The sequence below is a fragment of the Chrysemys picta genome, chromosome 2, assembly GCF_011386835.1.
Source record: "Chrysemys picta bellii isolate R12L10 chromosome 2, ASM1138683v2, whole genome shotgun sequence".
Lineage (NCBI taxonomy): Eukaryota > Metazoa > Chordata > Testudines > Emydidae > Chrysemys > Chrysemys picta.
Window position 1 is genome coordinate 96245797 of NC_088792.1, and position 12961 is coordinate 96258757.

Here is a 12961-nt window from a genome sequence, read left to right on the forward strand (position 1 = left end):
GTGAGGGCTTATATTGATAAAATCAGAGTCTTGCTGGATGTAGCAGGAATCTCTCTGATACTCATTTCAATAAAGAAAATACATAAAGAACCTCTGAAGTTTTTAGTAGTAGAGAAATTATCTGATTATATTAAACAAAATTGGAAGGGTGGTGGTTTGACGCAGCTCAAGCTGCCCCTGTCAACCCTTTGTCATCTAAACTTTGCACATGGTATTATATACTCATTCAGAGTCAATAGTTTCTTTGGGAAAGTCTTTGATTACTAGTACATTTCTAAATTTTTATTCTTACATTTTAACATATAGCTCCATCAGCCCTCCCAGACGCAAGTGGGACAAGCAGCCTCACAATCCAACCTTCTGCATTTGGCTCACAGTCAAGCATCTATGTCTCAAAGCCCAGTGCGTCAGGCTTCCTCTTCTTCCTCCTCATCCTCCTCCTCTTCAGCTTTGAGTGTTGGCCAGTTAGTCAGCAGTAAGTATTGCGCCCTGGCTCTCTCTATTTCTCCTATCTGTTTGTTTCCATTCTTGCTTATCTTCCTTATCTACCTTTCCTTCTTATTCATATAATGGACTGTATATTGCTAACTGGAGTAATCTTTGCCAGTAAGAACTGCTCACTGCTGTGATTCAAGGGGCCTAAGAAATCCAAACCAGCACTAAAAATGGTCATAAAAACTGTAGTAGCCCTTGATTGATTACCCTAATTGTGGACAAAGTGGCAGCCTATCCTCATTCTTAAAACTAAAAGGTATTTCATATTGTGCCAGTCTCTAACTATGTGAGATCAGAATGATACCTACATGGGGGGTGGACTACCCCAAATCTGCCTACTGTGGGGTTTATGCACCTTCCTTTGAAGCATCTGTTGCTGGCCACTATCAAACAGTATGCTTGACTAGATGGATCTTGATCTGATGGTGTCAAATTTGCAAATGAACTGGAGCTCAGCAGTTTCTCTTTCGAGTCTGGTCCTGAAGTTTTTTTGGACCAGACTCCAAAGAGAAACTGCTGAGCTCCGGTTCATTTGCAAATTTGACACCATCAGATCAGGATTAAACAAAGACTGTGAATGGCTATCCAACTACAGAAGCAGTTTCTCCTCCCTTGGTGTTCACACCTCAACTGCTAGCAGAGCACCTCACCCTCCTTGATGGAACTAACCTCGTTATCTCCATACTGATTTATACCTGCCTCTGGAAATTTCCATTACTTGCATCTGAAGAAGTGAGGTTCTTACCCACAAAAGCTTATGCTCCCAATACTTCTGTTAGTCTTAAAGATGCCACAGGACCCTCTGTTGCTTTTTACAGATTCAGACTAACACGGCTACCCCTCTGATAGATGGATCTTGGATCTGATCCAGGCTGGCAAGTGCAATGTTCCTTTAACCAACCTAGAAACTGAAGCTGGTGCAGAATATATCAGCCTGCTTATTAAGTAGTGTATCTTTCCAGGAACGTATGACACCAGTGCTCAATGGTATGCACTGGCTGCCTGCTGGTTTCTGGATATTGCTTAAAGTGAGGTTTATTTTCCCCCAACAGCTTCAATGGGACAAGATCAGGAAAATATGAAAAAATGTACCAAATATGTGACGCCCTTAAAAAGTTGCCTTAGATAACTAATTTGTGTGTGAACTGACTAATTTGTGTGTGGACAGGGGAGTAACCGGACAGCAAGGCTTCCCTCTACTCACCTGTGTGAGCTGCCTTGGCCCTGAATTCCAGCTATAAGTGGTCAGAGGCACTGTATGCCCAATTACTCTCCATTTGGGCAAATGGATGGAGCGTGGGCAAGGAATGAATAAAGCCTTGGCTCCATCCCTACCCATACATTGGCCGGCATGGCTGAGATAATACACCAAGGATAATAATTTAGGACCTGACCCAATGCCCATTGAAGTCAATTGAAAGCCTCACATTGACTTCAGTGGGATCAGTCCCTTACTGCTCCAGCAGGCAAGCAGTAGATCAGTACCTCATGGGGGAGCAAGGGAGGAATTGTGGCCCTTTAAACAACAATTTGGTCCCTGTCCTGCTCCTGAGACAGTAATGTACCCACTTTCTAAAAGCTCTGTCTAGTCTTGAGCTACAATTCAGCCCTATATAATTTTACCGCAGTAGGGATTTGCAGTATTTATTTCAGGTATAATTAGTGAGAATATTAACATTGCAAATATTCATGTGCCCGTGTCTATTTATAAGAGGCAAAAGAGGCAAGTTACTTAAGGGTGACATCTGTGTGATGATCTAATGAATTACTTAGGGCAAGATTTTGCCATCCTTACTCACATTGAGTAATAACTTACTCTACAGGTAGCCCTACTGAAATCCATGGACTAAGGTGCTACTCAACATGAGTAAGAGTAACAGAATCTGGCCCTTCATAGCTTCCAGTGAAATACATTTTCCATGCTGTCTGTTTCTGTTTGTTTTTCATTCTATGTATATATTTTCATTGTGATTTTACATCCGTTTTCCCCCAATATGTTTTCTAAAATCTTTCAGCCTTTTTTAAAATTTCTGTATATTTTCTCTAATTCCCTTCTTTCTATTATAGATTATCTCCGATGATGTCCTGTGATACCTTTTTATGTTTCCCTTTGTGTTTCATTTTTCTTTTCCTCTCTCTCTTGCCTGTCTTTTTCCTTTAAAGGTTTTTATTTTAATTTTAGCTTTTAGGGTCAGATCTTGCAGTTGTTAGTCCTCATTCAGGCAAAGCTATTCGTTTAAATAAGAGTTTGGCCTGAGCAAGGACTGCAAGGTTCACTCCTGTTTTTTTCTTTTCCCTGTACGCTGTACTTATCCTTATTCTCTTATCCTGTGTGTGTACTCTTTTCTCAGATAATTCACTCCTTCTCCCCACTTGTTACCTTTCTTTCTTTCTTTCTTTCTTTCTTTCTTTCTTTCTTTCTTTCTTTCTTTCTTTCTTTCTTTCTTTCTTTCTATCCACATACCCCAAAAGAAAAAACGTTAAGGGTCTTTTTTCTCCTACTTCCCCTTCCAGTTCCCTAACCTCTAATTCTTCTTTCCCCTCGTTTCTTGATCTTTCTCACCACATGTTGCTATGAATACCATATCCCTCTTCCTCACACTATGGGACCCATCTCTCCCTGAATCCAATTCCCTCTTTGTCTATCCAGGTCATCCATTACCATAGTATCTGAGCACTTCCCACAAATAAATAAACTACAACACAGCTATTTCTCTTTTCCTTTTCCCCTCTCCTGTGAGCCCACATGTTTCCCGACGGCACTGTCTTGTCCTGCCTCTCCCTGCCCTATTTACTTTCTGTTGTCCTTACCTGGCCAGCTACCCTCTATTCTGTCTTCCACAGTGAAGAAGTCCTCACCCACATCTTCCCTCTTGCTGGTGTTCCTCATACCAGGACTTCTACCTTCCCTCAGGGTGTGTTATTTTCTCTGCACTGTTTTTTGTCCATTACTACACAGATAGGAACAGATTTGCACTCTGCAGGAGAAAGCAGAGCACACCCTGGCCTTACTTAATCCCTGCAGAGCTGACACTGGAAGGAGGCATCCCTGAAGAAAGAGGAAAGCTCTCCAAGGCAGGAGAACAGGAAAGAATCTGTAGGAGCTTTTGAATCCCCTGGTTTCGCACCAGATTCTCTTGCCTCCTCCTCCATTAATGCCCCCAGCACCAGAGAGGAAATTCCATGTGGCGTCTTCTCTGTCTTCTCAAGTGGAGGGGTTCCCAGTGTGCATCTCTCCCTGTAGAGGTCCCAAATGGCTCCTTCTCCTCTCAGCAGAAGCTGGTAGCTCTGCAGCCATGGTAGAGCTTTACTCTAAACACTGATACTATTGACCGTGACAACTCCATAAGACAGGCATAAACCCCTTTTTCCTCATTGGCACTGTACTATCTACTCCACGCTATCAGCTGGATTTAAAAATCAACCGCCTTCTTTACAATGTAGAATGAGAAATTTGCATTAAAACAGGAGGGAAATTACAGATCTAGCAAGAAAGATGGCAAGAAAAATCTAACCTGGCAATAGTGTGAGATGGGCCTGAGCCATTATAGATGATTATGTCAAAGGACACATACAAAAACCTATATACTGCATATATGAGCAGTAAGGGTCTGACTGAAATCAGAGGAGTCTTTCCATAGACTTCAATTGGCTCTAAATAGAAATCTGATCAAATCTGATCCAAAAACTACTTTCTGCAAAATTCAGGGGTGGAAGAAAGTATTCCAGTACTACCCCGTCTACTAATACAATCCCTATTCTAAAGACATCACATGACAGTAACATGCCATTTCACTAACACAGATACCAGCTATTCGCTACCATGCATGTCAGATCTTTTCCTCCCCAGTTCGTGTTTTGCATGATAGGTTTTGATTTCCATTCCCAAGAAGGAGTTCAGGCTAATTCTTCCCTAGTCCAAGATCCCAGTGCAGGAAATGATCTTCACAAGGAATCCACTCTTGCAACCCTGCCATAGCAAAAGAGCCCAGTTGCAATAAAACTCAACGCAACGCATCCATGATCATATACAAACAAACAAGCCTTAGCTTCTTACATCCTTTATCCTTTCCCTCCCAACAGGTTTCAGTCTTTCCACCAACTCCCAGCAATAGCTATAAATACCCTTAATACCGAGTTTGCTGCTTTCTGAACTACATTTAAAAGTGCTTTGGAAATGACTGATTTGTCCATTGGTCTGTCCCTAGCATCCCCACTCAGAGTCCTAAAGCAAAGAAAGGAAAGAAATGGAGGAGGCCATTATCTTAATGCCTTGTATCATTTGGATCACTCAGGGGACTCTTTACAACTTATTGTGTCAGTGGGGTTATATACATTTCTGAAAAGATTTAGAAAGGCATAAAGGACAGTTAGGCTCCCAACTCCCATTTGTGTCTTTGAAAATTTCCCCCTTAGTAACCAGTGTGGTATGTACGTCATGTGTGTACAGCAAGTAGGAATATTTCAAACATTTATGGGCTAACGGTTAGTTTCTGTGAACAGTCGTACTTTGTAAACCCGACTGATCTTAGTTATATTTACACACACTAACAAGATATAAAAATATACAATTTACACATATATATTACATACACACACACACACACACGTATAATGCGTGTGTATATGTATATGCACATACCTGCATGAAATACACATAAGTCCTAATTTATCTGATATCCTGAGCACATGCAGCCCCCACTGACTTCAACAGGAGTTGCATGGTTGAGTGCTCAACACTACACAAACACGCATACAAAGGCCCACAGTAAGGGATATAAACCTCCGCAATTTCATTTTTAAAATCCAAACTGTTTTCAACTATAGAAGAGAAAAATAGCATTGTTTCTGATAAAAATTATTTGGGTTTTTATTATTATATTTTAAAACATTCTAATCATCATAGGCTAAACTGATATGCTAAAAATCTCTCTCTTTTTCTCTCATTGGTCTAAGAGCCTTTTTAGATGGAGTTTCAATCCTAAGGGAATTTTTACATCAGATTATAAACCCCTGAAAATGAAAGCTTTGTTACTGTAATACTGACAAGTCCTTAACTGTAGCAGTACTAGCAGGAGCCACTATAATATGGTGTTCAGCACAGTAATGTAGTCTAGCACAGTCCTCGGACAGCTACTTGCATTTACAGAAATTGATGGGTTATTGTGCTGAAAACTTTTCACCTAAGAAGTCTCAGGAATGAGGTGAAGAACAATAGAGATGTCTCGCTGGGAGAATGCCTTCACTACACGCAGGATTGAACAAGACTTTGAAATCTTCCACCATCCTAGTCCCATGCTGTCTCCGGCTTGGTGAATGCCTTCATTTAGCCAGGGATCAGTAGCTTGGGGGGGGGAGGGAGTTTCATTCTCCAGCTGTTGTGTCATTTCCCTTGATAAGTCCTAAATTGACCGAGTTATCCAGCACCAAAGGAGCCTTCCTATGGTAGACATCCTTTATTATGTGCCCTTTCAGGGACAAAGGCTTCTGTGGCAGTAAACTGCTATAGAGGAAAAGGACAAATTTATTCTCACAACTTCATGAGCATTATCTTCTGGGTCTAATGTAAAAGTAAAATATTGTGCAGCACTACCGTCTAAAACACGATGGCTGACGTTGCAAATACTCTGCTGCTTGGTTGGCAACCTGATGGGGTGCAGAATGTAAACCCTGAAAAGATTTTTCCCCACAAAGACATGTTTTAAGCACTGATTATAAAATTAAGATGTTTCAAACAGAAATATTTGGATGGAGCGGGCTTGAGTGTTTTTTTGGTTTTGGTTTGGTTGATTTGTTTGCATTTGTACCAGCTAAAGCAGAAAAGACTTAATTTCAAATTTAAAGACTCAGCCCATTTTCATCAGTTGTGCGTATTTTAAGCTCCAAAGGAAAAACCAATTGCAGCCCCTTGTGTGAGCCAAAGACAATCAGAGAAGACTGTGAGCGTTATTTGTTGACATTGGAGGAGATTTTCAAAGGCAAAATGGTAGTGAAGCATCTAAGTCCCTTTGACTCAAAAAGTAATAGCAACAAAAATTTTAAGTACATCAGAAGCAGGAAGCCTGCTAAACAACCAGTGGGGCCACTGGACGATTGAGATGCTAAAGGAGCATTCAAGAATGATAAGGCCATTGCGGAGAAACTAAATGAATTCTTTGCATCGGTCTTCAAGGCTGAGTATGTGAGGGAAATTCCTAAACCTGAGCCATTCTTTGTAGGTGACAAATCTGAGGAACTGTCGCAGATTGAGGTGTCATTAGAGGAGGTTTGGGAACAAATTGATAAACTAAACAGTAATAAGTCACCAGGACCAGATGATATTCACCAAAAAGTTCTGAAGGAACTCAGATGTGAAATTGAAGAACTACTAACTGTAGTCTGTAACCTATCATTTAAATCAGCTTCTGTACCAAATGACTGGAGGATAGCTAATGTGACGCCAATTTTTTAAAATGGCTACAGAGGTGATCCCAGCAATTATAGGCTGGGAAGCCGGATTTCAGTACCGGACAAACTGGTAGAAACTAAAGTAAAGAACGAAATTGTCAGATACATAGATGAACATAATATGTTGGGGAAGATTCAACATGGTTTTTATAAAAGGAAATCATGCCTCACCAATCTACTAGAATTCTTTGAGAGGGTCAACAAGCATATAGACCAGGGGGATCCAGTGAATATAGTGTACTTAGATTTTCAGAAAGCCTTTGACAAGGTCCCTCACTAAAGGCTCTTAAGCAAAGTAAGCTGTTTATAGGATAAGAGGGAAGGTCCTCTCATGGACTGGTAACTGGTTAAAAGATAGGAAACAAAGGGTAGGAATAAATGGTTAGTTTTCAGAATGGAAAACGGTAAATAGTGGCATCTCCTAGGGGTCTGTATTGGAACCAGCCCTATTCAAGATATTCATAAATGATCTTGAAAAAGGGGTAAACAGTGAGGTGGCAAAATTTGCAGATGATACAAAATTACTCAAGATAGTTAAGTCCCAAGCAGACTGTGAAGAGCTACAAAAGGGTCTCACAAAACTGGGTGACTGGGCAACAAAATGCAGATGAAATTCAATGTTGATAAATGCAAAGTAATGCACATTGGAAAACATAATCCCAACCATACATATGAAATGATGGGGTCTAAATTAGCTGTTACCACTCAAGAAAGAGATCTTGGAGTCGTTGTGGATAGTTCTCTGAAAACATCCACTCAATGTGCAGCAGCAGTCAAAAAAGCGAAAATGTTGGGAATCATTAAGAAAGGGATAGATAATAAGAAAGAAAATATATTGCCTCTATATAAATCCATGGTATGCCCACATCTTGAATACTGCATGCAGATGTGGTTGCCCCATCTCAAAAAAGATATATTGGAATTGGAAAAGGTTCAGAAAAGGACAACAAAAATGATTAGGGGTATGGACCGGTCTGCCATATGAGGAGATATTAGTAAGACTGGGACTTTTCAGCTTGGAAAAAAGACGACTAAGGGGGGATATGATAGAGGTCTATAAAATCATGACTGGTGTAGAGAAAGTAAATAAGGAAGTGTTATTTACTTCTTCTCATAATACAAGAACTAGGGGTCACTAAATGAAATTAATAGGCAGCAGGTTTAAAACAAACAAAAGGAAGTATTTTTTCACACAACTCACAGTCAACCTGTGGAACTCCTTGTCAGAGGATGTTGTGAAAGCCAAGACTATAACAGGGTTCAAAAAAGAACTAGATACATTCATGGAGGATAGGTCCATCAATGGCTATTAGCCAGTATGGGCAGGGATGGTGTCCCTAGCCTCTGTTTGCCAGAAGCTGAGAATGGGCAACAGAGGATGTCTCACTTGATGATTACCTGTTCTGTTTATTCCCCCTATAAGAAGACATGATACTGGGCTAGATGGACCTATGGTCTGACCAGTATGGCCATTCTTAAGTTCTTACAAATTAGGCACCTACCTGCCATTTGTTCCTTTGAAAATCTTCCCTACTGCCTTGAAATGAACTGTAAATACCTTGGTCTACAAACTTGGTAGTGTTTTAGTGAAGAAAATAGTTAAGAATGTTTTGTAACTTCTGACAGTACCAATCTGTCTCTGTTAGAGGAAAAAAATCCACTTTACACTTCCCAAGAAAATGCAGTAATCCTGGATGGCTCAAATGACTAGTATGAAGCATTTACACAATTTAAAAAATATTTCAACAGATCCTCAAACAGCCACTGGTGAGGTGGATGGGGTGAATTTGGAGGAAATCCGAGAATTTGCCAAAGCTTTTAAAATCCGGCGCCTGTCTCTTGGTCTGACACAGACTCAAGTTGGCCAAGCTCTAAGTGCCACAGAAGGCCCAGCCTATAGCCAGTCTGCCATCTGCAGGTAACAAGTTACATAATAAGCTATATTCTCCTCTCTTTGTTCTTAATTGTATTTATTAATCTGGAGTATAAAAGTATTTTAATCATGTGTCCTTAGAATTCATTATTTACTTAGACTAGCAAATAATGTTGGTATCTGGCAGATAAACTGTACTTACTGTGTGCCTCTAAAGCAACTTTTGTCTTTTCCTTTTTTAACAAAAAGTATGAAACAATAAATATGTTCCTGGCATTGAGATTTAATTCAGTAGTGGAGCTGGAGACCCTGCTGATGCTGTATAAGCACCAGCTGACCCTCTTCATACTGTGCCATTTTCTACAGATAGGGTTACTGAACAAATATTTCATGGCTGCATCCCTGCTAAGTTAAAGCCTGTATTATTGTGGTTTGCACTTCACATACAGGATGTTAATCATGATTTACCTAGGCAACACAGAAGGGAGAAAAAATTTACTATATGGTATTTTGCAAACTTTCTAGTGCTAATCTTTTTATTACCCAAGTGTTTAAAAAATGTACAGAAAACGAGTAAGAATCTGCTTTAATCTTAAAAAATGATGCAGTCTTGATGGAATTAAAGTTAAGTAGTCAGAAGCAAACACCATGTATACATGTATGTACGTTACACTAATCCCATGTTTATGCATGAGGTAACAAACACACTTAGGTAACAGCTTTTTCCTCTTGGGCAATGCCTTATAGTCCTCCTCCATCAGTGAAAGCCAAGAAACCAACTCTAAGCTCATTTAAGTGGATTTTGTTCTTGGTGATCCATGAAATGCTCTGTCTTTTTATCTGCTCTTTATACTTTTAATGTATTCCCCATAGAACGGAAGTGTACTTTTCCTGCAGTTTAAGACTAAGGTTATAAATAACATCAGTATGGGGTAGTGAGCTTGCAGCTCACATTTTGCTCAATGATTTTCCATAAAACCCATTGATTGTTGTTAAATACAAAAAGCGCCATAGGATCCTCTCACTTCTATGGTCTCCCCTACTGTTTTTTCTTATAAGATACCTCCCTGTAGAAAATAACCTTTATTCAGTCTATACAAGGATACTACTGCTGGGAAATTTGTTTCAAGACTTGTATATTGTTATACCAAACAACGTGTACTGAAGCATCAACACTAACAAGCAACACCAATGATATGGATGCTATTGCTGCTTGTTCCGAAGCATTCATTTTATTTTTTCTGTATGGTCAATTGGTAAAGAACACCTAAAACAGGAAGTGTTTTTAGCAATTGCCAATTTGTAGTCGCGGTAGATTGCTTTTTAACGTGCCATACTTTAAGTTTATAAATGGAAGTTTGCTTTGCTTATGTTTGGTTTATTTTCATCTTGTTCCCCCCGCCTCCCCCAGTCGCCCCACCTTTAACATGCAGAGCCCAGTAACCTGGTTGAGATGCTTTGAATTACAACGAAAAAAGGATTACCCACTAAGTGATCGTAATGAAAAACACAGCTATGACTAAGTTAGAAGTAGATATAGTTAATTAGGGGCCAGAAGTGGGGAGCCTGACATTGAGTACTCACTTACCCCCCTCCCCTCAGTAGCCCCATTGAAATCAGTGGGAGTATTTGAGGAGTAAATCAATGCTGAGCCTGAGTAACAGGTGCGGAATCTGGCCCCAAATGCTTGCAAGGTTATAATTTTTACCTTTTCCTCTCCACCTTTTGAGGCATCCCATTGGGATGCAATAATCTGTAATGACTGTGCACTTCTTGTTAAGCACAAAAGCAGGCCACTTCAATAGCAGTCACCCCTTCCTCAGAAATACTACGTTCTCTCTTTCCCTTAATGATAAAAAAGCAGCTGCTATGTGAACTGCATGGGAAAAGGATAAGCAAGTTGAATTTCCAACTCAGGTGCCCTAGGGGAATATCTTGGTGCAAATTTGCAGCGCACGCAATACAATATTCCACTTTACTAACATATTCTTCATGCAAAAATAAAATACAATACATATCAATATTGGCGCTTTCCTAACTTGTGACACAGTTATAAAAAACATAACGCAATTAAAATATTACTGACGAGGGGAAAACCTGGCAGTCCGTACCACCAATTGTAAGTTTTCTGGAGTATTAGTTATTCCCTTCAATTGTTTGTGTGTATGATATTATATTTGCTCCTGGAATGTTTTCTAAGCTTGCCACTTGGTGCATCCAGAATTCTCTGTAGTTGATGCTGCACCAGTAGCTACAGAATCCCAGTTCCAGACCCTGGGTTAAGAGGCATAAAGGCATGGATTCAGTCTGCCTCCTCTTTAAAGCATCTTCTGATTACCAAGAGCAGTGGCACTTTCACACCGTGAGGACTGGCTAGTGCAATAGGATGCCATGCAGTAATGTTGTTTTTTGACAGCATTAAATATTCTAAGGTCCGGGTTGGAAATGGGGGCTGGGGAAAATACAAATGAATGATGTTACAGAATTTCATTAAGAATTTTAAATGTAAAGCTAGACAAAATGATAAATCAAAGCAGCGAGGACTTACAATGAAGACTTGAAAAGTGAAGTTAGTTCTTACAGGTTGTTTTTGAAAGAATGAAAGCTCTGTGTGGTGTTTCTTCAGATATTTCACAATATTTGTAAAACCTGATCTGAAATCTAGCGAAGGACTTTTGATGGCAAAACGATACAGAGAAGACCTCATTTACAGGAAATGATATCATTCCAGCACACTTTGCAGATATCCCACAATAAACCCAGCTTGGTGCCACAGCATATTAGTGCACTATTATGCTGGGTTTCATTCGAAAGGCATGAGTCTGTCTTAGCATGTTGTGGGGGCATTCAAGATAATTACAATGTGTCCAGCTGCTTGAGCTGAACACTACAGTAGCTATGGGAGTTTTTTTTCCTACCCAGAGAAGGGACAGAGTGTTAACTTGCATACAGTGAAAATTGCTTTAAAAAAATGGGAAAAGAAACCTGAAATTCAGAGGCTAGCAGCCACTGTTGCTTTGTATTACTAAAGCTGTGGCATTTGGACAATATGGGATGGAAGGGTAAACAAGATAATTAATCACGAATAACAATCAGTTGCCTTTGATGTCATTTCCTGTAATTAGGTTTAGTCTTCAGGCATTTGAGGATCATGAAAAATTAATCTTGAACTACGAAAACTGAACTTTATAGCCTGTATTATGTCGCTTACTGAATTCTTGGTATTTTGTCACAGTGCTCATTTTGTGTTTTCTTAACTATCTATCTATATATACCTAGCTATATGATGGCTTTCCATTGTAATCCATTGTAAATTACCTCTGCCAGTCAATTAGTCAGGCAGGCAGGAAGTCCCACCCTGGCAGAGCATCAGTGTAAGACTCTTCTTTCTCAATTTTCCCTCAGACACACCATCCTGAGAAGCCACTTTTTCCTACCACAGGAAGCCCAAGAGAACACTATAGCTAGCAGTCTGACAGCCAAACTGAACCCTGGCCTTTTGTATCCTGCCAGGTTTGAAAAGCTGGACATCACCCCTAAAAGTGCCCAGAAGATAAAGCCGGTGCTTGAGCGGTGGATGGCTGAGGCTGAGGCCCGCCATCGAGCAGGTATGCAGAACCTGACTGAGTTTATCGGAAGTGAACCATCCAAAAAGCGCAAGAGGCGTACCTCATTCACGCCACAAGCTCTTGAGATCTTGAATGCCCACTTTGAGAAGAACACTCATCCCTCTGGGCAGGAAATGACAGAGATTGCAGAGAAACTGAACTATGACCGGGAAGTAGTTAGAGTTTGGTTCTGCAATAAGAGGCAAGCACTGAAGAACACAATTAAACGTTTAAAACAGCATGAGCCTGCGACAGCAGTCCCTATGGAGCCCTTAACAGACTCTCTGGAAGAAAACTCCTAAAAAGAAAAAAAGAAAAGGAAGGGAAACACACAAACAAAAATTTAACCATTTGGACTCTGAAAATGCCCATTCGTCACCCTTGTAAGTAAAAGACTGAGAAAACTACAAGATGGACAGAACAGTTTATAAATGTCCGTGGGTTTTCCTAAATAAAAACAAAACAAAAAAACAAAAAACAAAAACAAAAAAAAACCACCAAACAAAAGCAAACAAAATACACAGCACTTATTGTGTGT

General features: G+C 40.0%; 1 protein-coding gene across 2 annotated transcripts in view; it reads left to right on the forward strand.

The window, feature by feature from the left end:
* Positions 1-12741, forward strand: part of POU6F2 (POU class 6 homeobox 2) — a 382704-nt gene extending 369963 nt beyond the window's left edge. For both annotated transcript variants that reach the window (XM_065583813.1, XM_008169659.4), the window contains exons 8-10: positions 307-475; positions 8692-8860; positions 12221-12741. In XM_065583813.1, coding sequence (XP_065439885.1) covers positions 307-475; positions 8692-8860; positions 12221-12725 — 843 coding nt within the window. In that variant the 3' untranslated portion in view covers positions 12726-12741. The remainder of the gene's footprint in view (positions 1-306; positions 476-8691; positions 8861-12220) is intronic.
* Positions 12742-12961: the final 220 nt, after the last annotated feature.